Raw genomic sequence first — 19,996 nt, 5'->3', positions numbered from 1 at the left:
ACCGGGGTGTAAAAGAGACACATGTAAAGGTGCTAGAAAATATCTATAGACACTACATCGACTATATGTTTCCTCCGGAGAAATCATAAAATACGAATCAAGAAGGCTCTTATGAAAAATTGCCAAATGCGCAATATCTCTACTGCTATTCGCCGCGTGTTTAGAGCAGGCAGTCTTTGTCAGAAATATACACCCGAAGCTAGCGAGGGATGAGTACTTAAGGTGATCCTGCCTTCGTAAGATTAGGGTGCCTGAGTATATAAGAGAATCAGCGCTGCAGAGTTCAGAAGCAGACCCCTTCGCTGTTTACTTTTGAAAAAGATTGTACATGCTGTATTCGACTGGGAAGAGCTGGGGTTAAATATCTTAGTGTATCACACCTTAATAATCTCCGATTTTATGGCTGTGTTTGTTTGCAATGTAACTCAGGGAAGGAATTGCAGCTTACGATTGTTGACTGAAAAGCTTAAAACAGAATGGTAGGACTAGAAATTAATGTGAAGAGAAATAAATTTCCGCCGTCTGGAAACGGTTCGACAATTTGTATTTGCAATGATGAATTGGTTATAAAGTAGATCTTTCTAGGGCAATTAGCGACTGCTAAGTTAAAAAATTCGGGAATAAAAATTAGAGGGCTACTGCCAAGTAATCTCTGTAGCCATGAATATTGGCCTAGCAATATTGTTCAAGTGGAAGACGTTTAATAGCTGTATCTTGCCAACACTCCTCTAAGCGGTACCATTGTTAGTGCTAATGCAAAGGGTTAAACTTCGCAGCGAGCTATGGAAACGAGAATGATAGGTGTAACCTAGGAGACAGGAAGAGAGCGGAGTGGGTCAGTGAGAGAACGCGAATTAAGGGTACCCTTAGTGAAACTAAGCAACTTAAATGGACATATCATCCGTGCATATCATCCGTGGAAACGATTACCGGTGGCCGCTCAGGTGGAGGAGTGGACGTCAACAGATGGCCACAACGGGAGTGGCGACAGAGAGTAAGGTGGATAGATGGAATCAAGATCTTTGTGGGCATACGGTGGGAGCCGCAGGGCAGGGAAGGTTCAACTGAGGTCAGTGGGAGCGCTCTCTAACTTACGGTGGTCACAACTGGCTGGTAATGATGATGACACAGGCTAGACCAAGTGCTGCGCAAACGAAAGGCTCAGGCGTCACAGTAATGCCCCTGGTGCCCTGCGTGCACCCGTCGACGTTGTTGATCATTACTAAACGTATGATATTGGTGCTGCTGCCCAAGCAACTACCGTTTTTGTACGCGCAATACACATGCTAAAATGTGAATTTATTAATGCCATGGCATTATATGGGAATTTCGCGTACGCAAAAAGCGCCCGCAAATTTTGTCTGCATGATTATGTCTTCTGCGGAGATAAAAGGACAAAAGTTTGATAAAAATAAAACATAACAAAATTTAGTCTAATAAAAATAAAACAAATTAACAATGAAAAACGTTGGAGAAAAGAGGGACGGGAGAGGCTTTCGCATTACCGCTTTTAAGCAGACTTAAGTGCAATCCAGCAATTTTGGTGCCATTAAAATGAGTTAAACTGAAGAAAGCAACTCTGTGGCCGCCTCTCCACTTAAACTAAACAAAAACAGATAGACTTGCTGTGAGCAACGCATGATGCTTTATGTGATGCGCAAGTTATTTTTAAGAGGAGAAGGAGGAGGATCAACATTATTTTAAGAAAAAACAAAAGGTCCTAAATGATAGGCTACTACTTGTCCAACAGTCCACGGGTCTTGGCCTACAGAGAGGAAGGGTGCACGAAGGGCACGCGTCAGGCGTAGTTTTTCTCAACAGATGCGTTTTCATTACTGTAGTTACCGTCCTGTCCTGTACTGTGTACCGTCTTAATTTGTTAATGATTATGTTGTTTTCTTCGATATTTTTGGTGAAATGTTTTTTACTCATCGTAAACCTGTTTAAGCCCACGCACTGTCTAAGCACACGCCGTGTGCCTAGTTTCCACATTCAGCTGAGTAAGAGGGAAAACCATGAAGAAGAAATTGAATCAATATCCATGACCGCGAGCCGAACCGGCGGCTGCGCAAACAAATCTCCTTTAAGGGCACCTGAGCGATACCACTAGGCTATCGCCGCTTTTTTTTTTCTTCACTGACCACTAGACGATCGCCGCAGCCAACGCGCCTCGTGTTAAACTGCATCACACTCTCGCACTGTGCATTGGAGAGCGTCGTCTTCATGAACTTCCATCTGCTCCGTCCCGCGGCACGGCCTGCTCACTGCTGTCTTCTACGTAGCAATAATCCGTGCTTTTGCTCAGATTCGAACGTAGTAAACATTCTCTGTAGTTTTTTCGACATCATTCTTCAACTAAACTTTCTGAAGACAATTGTCATCCCTACATTTAGAGCCTGCCTCAACCTATGATATTTGAAGTATCTTGATTAAAAGACTGGGAAATGGCTTCGACTACTGATCCGGAGTTCCCGGGTTCGAACCCGACCGCGGCGGCTGCGTTTTTATGGAGGAAAAACGCTGAGGCGCCCGTGTGCTGTGCGATGTCAGTCCACGTTAAAGATCCCCAGGTGGTCGAAATTATATTCCGGAGCCCTCCACTACCCCGCCGCGGTGGCTCAGTGGTTAGGGCGCTCGACTACTGATCCGGAGTTCCCGGGTTCGAACCCGACCGCGGCGGCTGCGTTTTTATGGAGAAAAAAACGCTCAGGCGCCCGTGTGCTGTGCGATGTCAGTGCACGTTAAAGATCCCCAGGTGGTCGAAATTATTCCGGAGCCCTCCACTACGGCACCTCTTCTTCCTTTCTTCTTTCACTCCCTCCTTTATCCCTTCCCTTACGGCGCGGTTCAGGTGTCCAAAGATATATGAGACAGATACTGCGCCATTTCCTTTCGCCAAGAAACCAATTATTATTATTAGCCCTCCACTACGGCACCTCTTTCTTTCTTCTATCATTCCCTCCTTTATCCCTTCCCTTACGGCGCGGTTCAGGTGTCCAGCGATATCTGAGACAGATACTGCGTCATTTCCTTTCCCCAAAACCAATTATTATTACTATTATTAAATGGCTTCGATCATGACTTTTATAGCCGATGTACTCGGAAGGTACTATAAGCGCTGGTGTAAAACGATAGGGTCGTTCAGTTAATTGCTTTCTTCAGAACTTCGTCATTGGCGCCCCTCAGTAAGCCGCTTGGCTACCAGTGCACATGCACATTACCCTTTTTGGAAGAGAAGGAGGAAAAAAACTTTATTTAAGGACAGCACTAAGGCAGCATTTAATTGTCTCGGGAAGCCCGAATGCTCCATTATGAAGTGAAAACCGCAGTCTGAGACACACCCAAAGTAGGAGTAACAATGAGATGAACACCATTGAAGTTAAGTGTCGGTCCGCCGCTGTAGGCTGCACTGAATTAAAGCGCACCTGCGTAGGTTTCGTGTTACCTGCGTACGACATCGCATGCACAGCCTTCTCAAGAGCTCTGTGACGGCTCTTGAAGCTATTTACATCGCGCTCCACTTCTAGTATTGTTGATGCATGGTTTTATTTATGATGATTTACGACATAGTCCTTCGAGTGCCTGCCACGAAGTTCTTCCTCTTGGTCTCGAAAGTTCTTTGGTCACTCGGTAGGCAGTAAAGTCTTCGCGCTTTCCTGTGCATTAAGTCGGCGGGTTAAAGGGCCCTTACACATGTAAAACAAACGATTTGTGGGATCTATGTTTGGGATGATGTTCGTGAGCCTGCCTGTGCGTAATGTTGCCTGCTTTCAATAGTCACGCAATTCCCGTTCCGCCGGTGGTAGAAAAATTAAGATGATACGGATGAGGTTTGGAGGTCGAGCAGAGTTAAAACACCGATTCCGGTAGGCAAACGTGTGCGCTGCGACTTGGAAACACCCTGGCAACTCAGTCCTCAGACTAGGGCAAAATAATCCTACCCACTTTCGTCACGTGGTATCATATTATTATCAGCGCCTGGTTGCGTCTAAATTTTCCTGGCAGCTGCCTCGCCGATATTACCAGATAAATGTTACGTTTGTCCTGCTTGCTTACTGGCATCCGCTGTTACTACTTTGTGCACTTTCTAGGATCTGAAAATTTTATTATTACACTGAGCGCAATCCGATTGTTTAGCAATGATATCAGCCGAAGGCTTGGGTTCGCGCTTGAGGAGGCGGGTGCGGACTAAGAAGCTGTTATTCTTGCTATCGAGATCAAGCAGTCATAGCTTCGGTGCAGGCTACACGCCTGTGCACGTTGATTGCCGTGTAGGCGTACCCTTTGTTGTCATTGTCAGCATCGTCATCATCGTCAGCCTAACTGCGTCCACAGCAGCACAAATGGATCTTCCATGCTCTTCTAATTAATCCTGTCCTGTGCCAACTACAGCCGCTTGATCTCCGCAAACTTACCTTTCGTCGTATATAAAAACTTGCGCTGCTTCTGCGATGAGTTCCTTTAAGGAAAAACAAAGGCTTGTAATGGTGATTCGTTTATAACCTATCTCTTAACGCGGATCGAAAAAATTCCGCTGCTCAAGCTGAATATCCTCTTTTCCCGTTCATTATTGTTGTTACGGATGGCATAGTACGAGGCAAAATTGGGAAAAACTTCAGAGGAGAATAAATCTCGGCCTCATTGGCGTACAGTGGTGAGCAGCCCTGTCTAGAGTGCGCCGACGGTGCTCTGCAGTGCACCATCGGCGCACTCCAAGGCTCGGCAGAGCCTTGGAGTGTATGACGTCTTCTATTAGATGTTTTCGAGCGGTTCGATAGTTGTTGCCTGATGGGACAATGGGTAGGGCGTTCTGCTGCTTATTACTGGGACGATGGATTGTATCTCGGCCGCGGTGCCGCGAAATGCAAAAGGCGCTCGTGTACGCCGCGCGCGTTTGTATGTGTGCGTGTGTAAGTGCGTGCGTGCGTGCGTGCGTGCGCGCGCGCGCCTGCGCCTCAGCGAAGAATAAAAGCGTACACAGGCCTGTTGGCTGGCAGCAACCGGGGCCACAGTGTACGCTGCAAAACCACAGTTACTTGAATTTGATCCGAAGCCCTCCCCTCCGGCGCTTCATTCTCTCTTCCGTCTTCCACTACTTCTTTAGTTCTTTCGGTCACGGTGCTGTCGAGGAGTCAACCGAAAAGTGAGAGAGTTACAGCGCGTGTCTTTGCCTCACACGCGTGATGATTGTAATTTTCGCAGGGCAGACAACAGCACGGAGGCGATGGCGGTGCGATGCAGCACGCTCCACGAAACAAGGCAGCTTCGCTGATGCAGCAGCACCGCTCTGTCTGGAGAAACGAATTCCAGAAGTTACTCGACGCCGAGGAGCGCCTCAAGAACGACATCGTCGACAAACTAAGGTCGCAGTCCCATCCCGTGACTGTTAGCGATGTACTCAGCCTGTGTGCACGAGACACGGTTAGGGGTGAATGTTTAGGTTTATGCATTTATTTGGTGAGTTGATGGTATGCTGAGAGTGCTTTAACGTGTTGATAAGTGTAGTCAGCAGGAGAAGTTTACGGTATGCATCCACTAGGGAACAGATTTATCGTAACTGTGCTTCACGAACCGGTCGAATGATATTGACACCGGTGAAAGGAGCATTCACATCTCCTTCTACCCGCAGACATTTCATACTGTCGGTTGCGGTTACGGCGCCGCAATAAAGCTTTGCGCACGCCCACCTTCTGTAAAGTTTTCGTGCCTATTGCACTTGTTATGCAGTAATAATCCTTCTAATACCAACCCTCTTTCATAATAATTTTATTTTTGTTAATTATGAATTAACGATGATCGCAGCAGGCTGAAGGCTTGGGTTATTTTAAGAATTGTTTTATTTGAAGAATCGACGAGAAACACATTAGCGGAACTTTTTTTTTTTAAGAGAGGGGCGGGGTGAACGCAATGTACTGCATTATGGAAGGGGTTGCCGGTTGGCACTTGCATAATGGAGAATGCTAGGCGGGTAAAAAAATATGACCGTGCATCCTGCCACCGTGTGTGTACTTTAGAAGGAAATGTTATATTACATGCAACGTAACCTGCATGGCCGCTCTTAATAATAAAAGGAGAGATGCGTTAATATTCCAGGGAAAGAGTGTGATTGTTACGCTATCCAATACCAAGGACAGGCTTGGGTGTGCCGAATACCCGTGTATATGGTTTCTGATTCCTTCTAATGCTTTTTGTGCAGAAGCACTTCTCTTTTCAGGCACCTTTAAAAGGTGCCTGAAAAGGATGTCTGATGTTCGCTATAATACGATTGCATTACGGATATAAAGGCCACCGAGCGTTCATGCTGCGTACAAGACCTCAAAAGCGAGCCATTCATTTACAATATTTTTTAATAATTCACGCTTCTACACCTCGGGGCGACCAGGGGTGCCGGGCTTACGCCCCAAATGCGCGCGCAACGCGCCATGCAGCGCTCGTTATGTCAGCAGCGGTGGGCTACCGTTGGATCGCCGTACTAACTCTTTTGACGTCACGAAGCTACCACGGCCGCGGCTGGCAGTTCCCCCCCCCCCCCCCCCTCCCAACCGAAAAACTGTAGCGCGCGTCGGCTGCGTCGGAGGGGCCGAGTGGGTGGGGCCGGCAGTGGAGCGCCGACATTTCAGTGTGCAAAAGTGAGGATAGAAGGAAAGGCGTGAAAACGCCGATACTCAAATTTTAACTACAGATAACTCAGCTTGCACAAAACGCATTAGAAAATTCTTGCTGGAGGATATTTGCGAAGCGGCGTCCTTTAACATGGTAGGCATACCGCAACATTATTGATAGCCCCTTCAAGTACACCTAGCCTCGCGGCTAATGCGCACAATGCATAAATACACCAAATCAATCACTTACTCTTGTGTGATGAAGTAATTGACGCTGGTGAAGTACCTCACTTCCTGAAATTTATACCTACGCATTTCTGATGCAGTTCTGCCCGATGGATTATTTCGGGCCGCCTTGAGGAAATTTCGTGTAGTACTTAAAATAGTCACATTTTCCCAAAAGCGTCCGCTACAGGGACGATGATGTTACCAATTACAAAGTTATACCCCTGTCACAGGGGAACTTTTAAAGGGTATTGAGTCGAGGGGAGATTCTCGGTTACTGTAGAACACGAAGGAGGTTTCCGCTGCTACACGGCAAACCCGATCATCGTCGAGAGATTCAATCATCTCACACCGAGGTGTTATGGCGCCACCGTCGTCGCCAATAAATTTTCTCGCATGCTAAGAATCCAACAACAAATTTACCCTCAAATTGTTACAAAACGAAATATTTAATTTTTACAGTAAGATTATTCGCTCTTGAAATGAAGTTGCCTTGGACAAGCTGTAGTAACATTCATGCACTTTTGAGGAAGCTAGTGTTGCTTGTTTTTGTACCGCTGGCAACCGCGCTACTCAGTGTGCTGCAGTGTTTGTCCTACGGGCTGTATTTTTTTCTGCAAAATAAGTTGTATATTTTGAAGTTTCCAATTTAAAAACACTCGCACTGCTTTGATTTTATTACCTTGCGCGCTGCTGCGAGCGCACCGCGTCCGAGTGTGTCCGTGGCCACCGCCCGAAGACCCTCGAAATCTTGATAGAGTTCCGAGCTGCTCTGTTGACTCGATAGACTATTGACACGATGGCCGTTGAAACAGGCTGTGTAGCACCGATCAATGACCTTCGAGTCGACAGACTAGAGGTTCGAGGGCCGTCGAAGTGCCCGTGTGACAGGGGTATTAAACCGTTGAGAAATTGCAGTGGTTATATGAGAAAAGTTTCCCACTGAAACGAGTTGGCACACTCTGAATATTGTTTTTAGCGGTCAGGAAATGAAAGCGGCAAGAGGCGCCGTTGGTAAATGCTACGCATTTATGACGACAAACTAAGTCAGGAGAGATTAAAACGAGTGGATAGAAATTGCTGCAGATAATCTTGTTGCCTTCAGATTTCATGAAAATGCGACTAAAAACACACCAGAGCATTTTCATTAAAAAAACACCGGGCCTTCATAGGCTTAGTGCCTAGTGCAGTGTAAATGCTTCAGGAGATTTCTGGAATATATGGCGCACTGAATGACTTCCACGCATCACACCATACAAACGGTGCCATTTTCATTCACGTGGCGGTCTAATCGTGTTTCACAGATTCCCGCAATCCGATCGTCATCAAAGACAGCATGACACCTATTTGAACCGCAAAGCTTTAACAGTAGCTCGAACTCTTTGCAGAGGGAAGGTGTGTCAGCTCTCTAACCATGCCTTCGGGCAGTCGCCATTTCCCTCCGGAGGATAGCGTGGCCGTCCTGTGTTCTGCGCAGGTATATATCTTCCACGGGAATCACCAGTGATGACGAGGCCGGTCAGTGCCTTGAAGACTGGATCGACTTCGAACTGGAGCGCACAAAGTTCCAGGAAAGTTCAGACTCCAGGGTTGAATGGTTCCGGTGAGCGAACGGCGCCATGCTGCCTTTCTCGAATTATGTTGTACGTCCCGATTTGCAGCCGTCGGATATCAAGTGTTGTCTACGCGCTTTGGTTACACTTTTCTGAGACATCAGTTTTCAAGCCCGCGAAGACGAATCTTTTGCAGAGCCATGAAGACAAAGACATGAAAAAATTTTACGCTAGGCTAGGTGTTGTTGCCAACTTTGCTTACCACTCAAGAAACAACTGGAAGGAAGGCTAGAAGGGAGAGCCTCTTTAAAAAAGAACGGAGAATTTAGACTGCTTTTAAAAAGTGTTGACAAATTACACTGTATTGGAGAAGGATTTTGGGAGAAAACGGTGGCATGAGCAGGGTGGGTCAAATAGTTGCATGAAAACCATTTTCTCCAAACGACTAATTTCCGCATTAAAAAAATCACGGTAGAACCTTTAAAATATGCGTTCATAAAATCCGGCTGACTATACATCGAAAACAAATGCAAAAATGTCTAAGTATAAAAAAAGCCCGATGTGGTGCAGATGAGCAGACAAAAGCTACTCGCACCGAGCAGGCTGAGTGGCTTTGGCGTTCGGCTGGCGACCGGAAAAATGCGGAATCGGATCCAGGCCGTGGAGGCCACATTTTGATGGAGGAGAAATGCAAAAATACTCGTGTGCTGTCAGATGTAAACGCGCGTTGAAGAACACCTGGTGGCCTGAAATAATCGAGAGCCCTCCACTACGGCCTCTCTCGTATTCTCTTGTATAATTTCTGGAGGTGGCAAATACATATAAAGGGTGGATACAAAAAGATTATAAAGTTTGTCAATCAGCCCAACGTCCTCCAGAGAGGCAAATAAAAAGCCAAGTGCATGGGGCTACTGTGAGAACAGAGAACAGTTCTTTGGCACTTGTCTGAGAGTGTTAATTTTGCGATCGTAGTGTGGTAGCTCGCCTGCATGAGCTGAGCATTGTAACTAAATGTCTTGCACTGTTTAAATTCAGCCGCAATTGTCGTAGTGAGTCCTGGTCACTTGACCTCAGCGGTCTGGCAAGCACCAGGTGAACGCGGCGTTCAGTAAGCATAGACAGTTTCCAAACGGCAAGGAAGCCTGTGGGAAAGTGTGCATATTAAGTTCAATGGTTTGGTTTGATCTATAGATGTTTGAAAGATCAAACCAAACCACTGAACTTCATTGGTTTGAGTTATAGAGGTTTAAGAGGAGAAAGAGGAAGACGACGCTGCTCGATCTGTTGTCACCTCAGCTCAGTAATTTTGCCTTGTTTTCTAGTTATTAACTAGGTTATTTCAATCCTTGGAAGACGGCCGCGTCTTTAAGGCGGTACTGTCCCTACGGGAAGGGTACGGCAGCTCCGTCGCCGGTATCCTTAAAGGGACAGCGCCATCCGAAAGAGCCCAGTGGGGCGGAGGCGGCCATGGCATCACATGGCGGGGATCTGCCAGTCATCAGGGACGTCCAGCAGTGCAGTGCGTCATCATCGCTCAGTGGGGACGACTCAACTATCGTCGCCTCCGACGAGGAAGTGTCTGACATGGCGGAAATGGACAACGATGGCTTCAAAGTGGTGAGTCATCGGAAGCACCGGACAGTCGGCATCCCAGTGATAGTTCAGCCAAAAGAGAAAGGTGTTGACTTCAGAGAGTGGAACCCTATCAGGCTGTTCGATGATATTAAAGTACTACTGGGATCTGCTCCGATTCGCAGTCGCTCCACAACGCAAGGGGCTCTTCATCTAGATATCTCAACGGAAGAGCAAGTAGACATTCTTCTGCGGTGCTCTCAGATCGGTGGCATACGAGTTCAAGCCCGGTTGCCACACTCCTACATGACTAACTCATGTGTTATAAGGGGAGTGCCAGTGTGGTATTCGGTAAGTGCCCTTCTTGACTACTTGAAACCGCAAGGAGTTCTGCACGTGCGACGGTTAATGCGCCGGGTGGAGCCTGGAGAACAACAATGGGCAGCGAAGCCTACAAACTCTATTGTGCTAACGTTTGCTCCCACTACCGAGCGCCCTGGAATAATTGACCTTGGTTTCACCGAACATGCAGTCCACGAGTTCGTTGAAACTCCTCCCCGTTGCTTCAGGTGCCAACGCTTTGGACATGTAGCGAGAGTTTGCAGCAAAGATCAACGTTGCAAGCGGTGTGCTGGTAGCCATGATTACAAAGAGTCCAAGGCAGATTTTGCTTGCGCTATTTGTGGAGGTGACCATGCAGCGAGTTTCAGTGGCTGCACATTCCGTGTAAGCGCCTTACACCGTCGCAAGTCCTTCATTAGTGGCCCCAAACCACAACCTACTGAGAAGCCGATACATGGAAATGAAGAGTTCCCTGCGCTCGAGTCGGAAGCTCGGGACGTGGTAGCTGTTGTGTGCGCGCGAAACCAAGCACGCGTGTTATCGCGTACTGCCTGCGCATGCTCACTGCCCGGCTATCTCTTATCGGGTAGCCCGTGCTGGCTTTAAAAGACCGCTCGCACGGGCCCACTGCGCTCAGTATGTAACCTGTTGGCTTCCTGCCAAGTAGCAGGAATAAACGTTCTTTCGATGCTACGTCTACGCCGCCCAGTTCTTGTATGCCAGACATGACATATTGGCGACAAGGATGGGATGACCGCCGCACGGAATTCGTAGTGTAAAGAACCTGGCCTCTGTGTAAAAAAGCTTCCCGCCACGAAGATTTCCCTGCGGTGAAATTCCTGAAACTGGCATCACGGCAGCCGGAACTTCCAAGTGAGTCATGGGTCACATCGGCTACATTGAACCTTTCGACGAGACCACGAGCGACTAGCGCTCGTACGAGGAAAGGTTGAAGGCCTATCTTTCGGTCAACGATGTTCCAGTAGCAAAGAAGGTTCCTGCTTTCCTAAGTCTCATCGGCGCGAAGACCTACGCGCTGCTCAAGTCACTGACGGCATCGGACGCACCGTCGTCACGAGAGTTTGACAGTCTTCTGAAACTCCTGAGCGATCACCTGGCGCCGCAGTCGTCCGTCATCGCAGAGCGTGCGAAATTTTACAAGCGGTCACAGCGAAGCGGTGAGTCCATTGCCGAATTTGTCGCGGAACTTCGAAGGTTGGTGCAGAGTTGCGAATTTGGAAGTTTCTTGGATGAAGCGCTCCGGGACTGTTTCGTTTGCGGCCTGCCAAGGCGAGGACATTCAGCGTGTGTTGTTCACGGAGGACAAAAAGCTAACCTTCCAGAAGGCCGTAGATAGAGCTCTTGCCATGGAAACTGCAATGAAAAGCGCGGCGTTCACGCATAACAGCGTATCCCCGGCGTACGAAGTGAATAAGGTTTGAGGCGAAAAGCAGTCTGTGATGTCGCCAAGCTGTTTCCGTTGCGGGTCACCCAATCACTCTAGTGAAGCGTGCCTTCTCATATCGGCGATACATGTTATAATTGTAACCGGAAAGGGCATATTCAACGCGCCTGCACGAAAGGAAAGAAAGCTAGGGAGGCAAAGCCTCGGAAACGTGTGAAGATGCTCACGTCCGTCCGAAACGAGTCGTCTGTCCCACTTCAGTCAGTCAACGCAGACCCGTTTACTGTACCCGTGAACGTTGACGGTGTCCTACTGACGATGGAGCTTGACACCGGCGCAGCCGTATCCGTCATATCATGGCGCGAATTCGAGAGGCTGTTTCCACGTAAGCGACTTAAGCCAGCTGCGTTAAAGCTGCGCACGTATACTGGGGCCATAGTAACACCGAAGGGTATGGCGAAAGTCGTCGTGCACCACAACGGCCAGAGCGTGGAGCTTCCCCTGTACGTCGTGCACACTACAGGACCGGCACTCCTCGGCAGAGAATGGTTGCAAGATATTCGCCTGGATTGGAAGAACCTAGTTTTTTTAAGCACTTTGGTCCCTCTCGAGAAATGTCAAAACACTGGCAAGAAAAGCTGGAAGCCATGCTAGACAGCCATTCCGAACTTTTCAAGGATGAGCTAGGTACCATCACGGAAGAGCAGGCCGAGCTTGTCCTTCGCGAAGGGTCACAGCCGAAGTTTGTAAAGGCAAGAAGCGTTCCCTTTGCTCTGCAAGGTGCACTAGAAGCTGAACTTGCGAAAATGGAGAAGCTTGGCATCGTAACGCCTGTTGCTACAAGCGAATACCCGACGCCCTTGGTACCGGTGGTGAAGAGGGATGGAAGCCTCCGACTGTGTAGCGATTATAAAACCACCGTCAATCCCTGTCTGGAAGTAGACCGCTACCCGCTACCTCGGATAGATGACCTTCTAGCAGCGCTTGCAGGAGGAGAGGAATTTTCAAAGATCGACCTGAGTAGGGCCTACCAGCAGGTAGTTATGGCGGAAAGCTCCCGGAAACTACTGACGATAAACACACATAAGGGCTTGTATACTATGAACCGTCTGGCTTTCGGCATTTCGTCCGCCCCAAGCATATTTCAAAGAATTATAGACAACATGCTGAAAGGGTTGGAAGGAGTCAGTTGCTACCTTGACGACATCCTGGTCACAGGCAAGACCAAGCAAGAGCATTTCCATAACGTGGAAGCCGTCTTGTCAAGATTGCAGGAACGCGGTGTGCGCATCCGGCGCGATAAGTGCTCGTTCTTTCAACGAGAGCTCCGTTATCTGGGCCACGTCATCAACGCCGAGGGTGTTTGCGCATCGTCTGAAAAGGTATTGGCACTGCTAGATACGCCTGCTCCAAAAGACAAGCAGCAACTGCAGTCATTCCTTGGGATGGTCAATTATTACGACAAGTTTGTTCAGCGTCTCTCGATTTTGGCACAGCCGTTGTACAGGCTGCAAAAGCAAACAAAGGAGTGGACGTGGGATGCGTCATGCCAGCTTGCTTTCACGGAGATAAAAGCAGCTATGGTTTCCCCTCCAGTTCTCGCCCACTATGATCCGAAGCGACCGCTTCAACTTGCCTGCGACGCATCTCAGTACGGCATAGGCGCAGTTCTTTCGCAGAAAATGACAAATGGATCAGTTCGACCGGTTGCCTACGCATGCCGCACATTGTCAAGTGCCGAAAAGAACTACATTCAGATCGAGAAAGAAGCCCTTGCCCTCGTATTCGGCGTAAAAAAGTTTCACTTCTACGTCTACGGAAGGTAGAACATGATGAATGGGTCGAACAGGCAGAGAAGAACGGTTTGTCTGAAAATTAATACGCATGAAACAAAGAAATGTTCAGCAGTCTTTATGGGAAAGCCTTTTCCACTCATGGCTGCAGTTTCCGAGTATCTGCGCCAATGATTTTTTGTTTCAGATCTTCCGAGCCATTCCTGTTCTTTTCTTTGGTGATCTAGCTTCGCATTGCACTGAGGCAGAACATGGCTGCTGACGCCAAGCAGCACGTGTTTCCCTGGTGCCGGATGAGGAAAATGAAAGACGACCGTGAAGATAAAAATTTCACGAGTTCATAAAAAAATATGTTCAAATTGCGGGACTGTATTGCGCACCAACGTGCAGTGCTTCCGTGACAAGTGCGACACGTGTGTGATGGAAAGTCGCGACTGGCACTGTTCCACCACAAGCAATTTCTGCTGCTTTCCTATGCGTCAGCGCCCGAGCTCGCACTGCTTCGCTCCACGGCACTCACAGATGGCAGCTTCACATCCGGCTATGTGTGCAGTTGGGCCTAATTGCGTCAGCAGGCTAACTGCGTTACAATTAGAAAGAAATAAAAGAAAATCATGCCTGCATCCGTTACAACCACATCTTCAAACGCTTGTGGCACAATCCACCGATATAAAATGCAGCTGTTTCAAGCGAGTGTTTAGGTTCCTCAAAGAACTACAGATTGCAACGGACGCTTCACTGGCCGGAAGTCCGCAGGTAGGCGATGGGCTAGGTTTTGGACTTGAAGAAAAAAAAATTGAGCGGCATACCTCTTGCAGGAAACTGAAAATCGACGTATCATACCCATGATGACTGCCAAGTGCGTTCAATAGAAATGGTCCCGCCCATTTTACAAATCATTTTACGGAAAGCAACTTTTTATGAGCTGACGCACAAGCAACCCTATAATTAGTGTGTCTGGAATAACTCGTGGGCTTAGTCATCATCCTACAGACGGTTTTATGACCATTCGAGGGGAGATTTTGTGTGCAGTGGGAGTAGTGCAGCAATACTTGCACAAAACGCCTCTTAAAGTTTCTTACAGTACAACTAATCATTGAGGGCGCTAAGAAGGTACAGATAATAAGCTTTGCTAGAAAAGCACGTCTGATTTCATTTCAGCATTTTTTTATAGGGGAAGAAGAGGAAGACGACGCTGCTCAATCTGTTGTCACTTCAGCTCAGTAATTTTGCCTTGTTTTCTAGTTATTATCTAGGTTATTTCCATCCTTGGAAGACGGCCGCGTCTTTAAGGCGGTACTGTCCCTACGGGAAGGGTACGGTAGCTCCGGCGCCGGTATCCTTAAAGGGACAGCGCCATCCGAAGGAGCCCAGTGGGGCGGAGGCGGCCATGGCATCACATGGCGGGGATCTGCCAGTCATCAGGGACGTCCAGCAGTGCAGTGCGTCATCATCGCTCAGTGGGGACGACTCAACTATCGTCGCCTTTGACGAGGAAGTGGCTGACATGGCGGAATTGGACAACGATGGCTTCAAAGTGGTGAGTCATCGGAAGCACCGGACAGTCGGCATCCCAGTGATAGTTCAGCCAAAAGAGAAAGGAGTTGACTTCAGAGAGTGGAACCCTATCAGGCTGTTCGATGATATTAAAGTACTACAGGGATCTGCTCCGATTCGCAGTCGCTTCACAACGCAAGGGGCTCTTCATCTAGATATCTCAACGGAAGAGCAAGTAGACATTCTTCTGCGGTGCTCTCAGATCGGTGGCATACGAGTTCAAGCCCGGTTGCCACACTCCTACATGACTAACACATGTGTTAATAAGGGGAGTACCAGTGTGGTATTCGGAAAGTGCCCTTCTTGACTACTTGAAGCCGCAAGGAGTTCTGCACTTGCGACGGGTAATGCGCCGGGTAGACCCTGGAGAACAACAATGGGCAGCGAAGCCTACAAACTCTATTGTGCTAACGTTTGCTCCCAACACCGAGCGCCGTGGAATAATTGACCTTGGTTTCACCAAACATGCAGTCCACGAGTTCGTTGAAACTCCTCCCCGGTGCTTCAGGTGCCAACGCTTTGGACATGTAGCGAGAGTTTGCAACAAAGATCAACGTTGCAAGCGGTGTGGTGGTGGCCATGAATACAAAGAGTGCAAGGCAGATTTTGCTTGCGCTAATTGTGGAGGTGACCATCCAGCCAGTTTCAGTGGCTGCACATTCCGTGTAAGCGCCTTACACCGTCGCAAGTCCTTCATTAGTGGCCCCAAACCACAACCTACTGAGAAGCCGATACATGGAAGTGAAGAGTTCCCTGCGCTCGAGTCGCAAGCTCGGGACGTGGTAGTAAGCGACGTCGCTGCACGACCTGATCCGAGCAAGTCGGCAACGGCCTCCGATGGTGAGCTGGCTGTTCGATCTGCTTCTGCAAAAAGTGTCCATGTTCCTGAGCGACCAGATCACAGCAAGACTCGACAACATGGAGGACATCACCTTGCCTTAAAAGAGATGCAGACACCAGCTACCGTGGCCAAGAGTAGGTCCCAGTCTCCGTCTTTTGTCGAAGTGGTGCGCCAGTGCGTGCAGCAAAATAAGGAGCTCAAAAGCCGGAATATCTCCGACCTTCTACGCGTTTTGTTTGATGTCCTGCGTTCATTTAGCCAAGCGATGCAGCCTGGCACTTTGAAGAACTTTATACAGCTGGTGCTTTCCATTGAGACCTTGATCACCGCCTTCGCAGATAACTTCAACTCCTAGATGGCTAGTTTTCTTCAACCTGTTGCAACTAAAAACCTTAGAAAAGTGCCGTTTATCATGCAATGGAACTGCGCTGGGATTATAAGTCGATTAGCAGAACTAAAATTGTTCTTGAAAGAGAACTGTGTTCCAGTACTGGCCCTCTCGGAGGCTGGCTTGCCAAGCGGGAGGTCTTTTCCGGGATACGTCGCGCACAAGAATTGCAGCATCAAGTCTTTTCCCGCAGGAAGTGCCGCCCTTTACATACGAAGGGAGATTCCTCATGTGGCTTTGAACGTCACCGATCTTTGCATCGACAGTATTGAGGTAGTGGCTGTGAGGAAGTGGCTGTGAGGCATCAGTATACGTGTCCCCGCAGAAGAAGGTCGATATGGCTTTGTTTCTCCAGCAACTTTGTGACCGCTGCCCAGCACCCAGAATCATCTGCGGTGACTTCAACGCCCACCACCCTGCGTGGGGTGACAGGAACACAGATCCTCGCGGACGCCGACTTGTAGAAGTCATCGACAGTTTGGACCTGTGCGTGGCCAATGACGGAAGTCCCACTTTCTTTCGGCCTCCAACCTCACCCACATCTATAGACTTAACCTTACATTCACCTGACGTCCGTGTGCTGTGGTTCACTAGAGCTGACCGAATGGGAAGTGATCACTACCCGATATTTGTGTTTACTGCCGACTTCCATCTGCGTGGTCCCAAAATTTGCCATGTTGTTAACTGGGACAAATACAGGGAGCACTTAGCCTGTGTTTCCGGTGATGTGACAGACAAAATGATTTATGTTAAGATGGCTGCTACCACGGCGCTCAAGCTACCTGATCATTTTCCGACTCCGGATTTAAAACTCAGGAACCTCTGCGCTGCGCGCAGAAGGGCGGAGCGACAACTGTTGCGGAAGAAGGACGACAGAGCCTCGAAGACAACTTTCAACAGGCTCAACTCTGCCATTAGACGTCATGCGAACAAGCTCTGTAGGTCCCAGTGGGCATCCTTTTGCGCTAGTTTGACTGTTTTCTCACCGATAACGAGAATTTGGCGTGTCGTTGGCAGTCTTGCTGGTGGCTCTCGTCCGAGTAAACCTTTCGAGGCCCTTGCATTGCGCACGCAGAAACATCTCGTGTGCGTGGCAGAGGAATTTGCGGATGCATTTGTGAATTCCAGACGAGGCATTCATCCCTGCGCTCTACCTGCTACGTCTCCGTCTGTTATGGACGCCCCGTTCACACTTCGAGAACTACAGACAGCGCTCCGCAGCCTGCGGCGTCGCTGTGCACCAGGTCCTGACGGCATTACCAATCAAATGTTACAGAACCTGCCTCTAGAAAACCGGAAGATGCTCCTAACCTATCTCAATCGAGTGTGGGAGTCTGGTGACGTTCCCCCTTTATGGAAGGTGGCTTGTGTAGTCCCACTGCTGAAGGCCAGCAAAGAGATGACAGACGCGGCCTCGTATCGTCCTGTATCGCTGACGTCGTGTGTGGCTAAGCTCATGGAGAAGATGGCAAGTAAGCGTTTGTCTTGGTGGCTTGAGGATAGAAGGGCACTACCAACATACATGACTGGATTCCGCACAGGTTTAAGCGCGCAAGATAGCGTCCTGGACTTGATAAGCCACATTGAACATCAGAGTGCTTTTGGACTTTCAACACTAGCTATTTTCCTAGACGTATCAAAGGCTTATGATAGCGTCCTCCAGAGCTCAATACTTAATAGTCTGCAAGTCATAGGCGTACAGGGCTATCTTCTGCGATTCATTCACTCATTTCTCAGTGATCGTAAATTTCGAGTGCGGTTAGGCAGTACAATGAGCTCCGAAAGGGCGGTATCGCGAGGGGTACCTCAGGGTAGTGTCCTGTCCCCAACGCTCTTTAATGTTGTCATGGCTGGTCTTCCCGCAAAAGTGAAAAAACATTGTAGGCATGTCCATATGTCGATGTATGCAGACGACATATGTCTTTGATTAACCGGATATCAACACAACCGCTTAGCTCTATTAGCGCGACAGGCCGTGCTTTCAGTTAAAGTTGCCTTCAAGGTGTTGGGTTGACTCTCTCGGTGGAAAAATCTGGCTTCGTCCTGATTCCAGGTAGGGGACGACGGTATGCGCGGCTGAGCACAGACCTTGATCAGTCTTGCCTTCGTCAGGTTAACCACATACGTTTTTTGGGCGTCACTGTTGACTCACGTCTACAGTGGCGACGAGCTGTGGACTCGATTGTGGCTTCACTATCTTCGCGTCTCAATGTGCTTCGTAGAATTGCTAGTGAGCAATGGGGAAACCATCCTGCTTCAATGATCAGGCTTCACGATGCCCTGGTGACAAGTCGCATAATGTACCAGCTCCCTTTAATTTCCCCCTCGGTATCGCAGCTGGAACGCCTTGAGGGTTTGCACAGAATGGGACTAAGGAGGGCTCTCGGCATTCCGCAGGCTGCTCCAAACAATGCAGTACTGTATGAGTCTCAATCGAAACCTCTTCGGCTAGCCGCTTCACAAAGACTTTTGCTGCAATTTGGCCGCCTCAGAGAGACTGTTGCCGGGAGAGCGCTTCTACAGCGCCTTCAAAAGAGATCTGAGTCCCGGGAGTACTTGGCTTTAAATACTCTTCGTTCTCTGGGTCTCGACCTTCGAGATCGAACTAAGACGTTGAAGCCACCTTGGTCCTTTCCGAGCCTCGATTGTTCCTTGACAATTCGCCACGTTCGCGCTAAGCGGAATTCTCCTTTAGCGGCAATGCGTTCGCTCGTACTGGAACATCTTGAGACCGAATATGCCAGTCATACTCAAATTTTTACGGACGGCTCTGTGGACAAGGTCAGAGGATCTAGTGCAGCTGCTTTTCATATTCCGTCTTTGAAGTATGACTGGTCTGTTCGTTTTACTAAAGTCGTGTCCTCCACAATGGCCGAAAGCGTTGCCATTGAGGCAGCTCTAAAGAAGCTACGGTGTTGTACGCCTCAACCTACTGTCATAATTACGGATTCAAAATCTGCCCTTCAAAGGTTAGAGTACGGGTTCCCCACTGATGCCTTGAGTCTTAGATCCCTACGTTTGGTGCAGAATCTACATAGCAAGGGCTTCTCTATACGCTTTCAATGGGTGCCCTCGCACATAGGTGTCTTAGGCAACGAGATAGCAGACAACCTCGCCCATACAGCTCTCTCCGGGATTCCAGTACATGGAGTCCCTCATGAAGTCAGGCAAATGTTCAGAGACGTGGTGTTGTGCCACTTCAGTTCTTTGTGGAACTCTCCTCATCAGCCATGTGTGACCAAGGGTCTCAAAAGGTACCAAGCCACTTTGCTGCACCGCGTTCGCACGGATTCTGCTCGTACGCCGGCCTGGATGTATAAGACTGGCCTAGCGTTGTCACCATTGTGTTCAACGTGTGGTGCGTGTGGTGACATAGAACATTACCTCTTGTGCTGTACTTTGTACAACGCGGAACGGGCTGTGTTATTCGGATCCCTCAAGAAGGCAGGAGTTCCTCACAGTTCTCTTCAGGACATTGCTTTCCCGCGCGGGAGCCAGGGATGCTTCTCGCCTTCTTCTACTTTACCTGCCGGACACGGATTTGGCCTCCACATGGTGACCTCAGGAGTGTCTATTTGGGTTTTTGCGGACAGTGTTTCTGTAAGCAGTTCATTGTATCAAACGCCGCAAACAGATTGTTTTTAGCACCCACCGACGAACGTGAAGTGCTGGATATTATTCTGGCTCTAAAAAATAGCTGTGCTCCAGGAGCAGACGA

The 19,996-nt window shown here is 48.7% G+C and overlaps 1 protein-coding gene across 1 annotated transcript in view; it reads left to right on the top strand.

Moving 5' to 3' along the window:
* The window catches only part of LOC144124575 (uncharacterized), a 102,932-nt gene that overhangs the window by 52,577 nt on the left and 30,359 nt on the right, over positions 1–19,996 (top strand). Inside the window, exons 3-4 of the mRNA XM_077657319.1 lie at positions 5,203–5,363; positions 8,305–8,430. Of these exons, the coding sequence (XP_077513445.1) occupies positions 5,203–5,363; positions 8,305–8,430 (287 nt within the window). The remainder of the gene's footprint in view (positions 1–5,202; positions 5,364–8,304; positions 8,431–19,996) is intronic.

This window comes from Amblyomma americanum, chromosome 3 (genome assembly GCF_052857255.1).
Source record: "Amblyomma americanum isolate KBUSLIRL-KWMA chromosome 3, ASM5285725v1, whole genome shotgun sequence".
Taxonomy (NCBI): Eukaryota; Metazoa; Arthropoda; class Arachnida; order Ixodida; family Ixodidae; genus Amblyomma; species Amblyomma americanum.
Note: the sequence above shows the minus strand (reverse complement) of the source record. Positions and strands in the feature narration are given on the sequence as shown.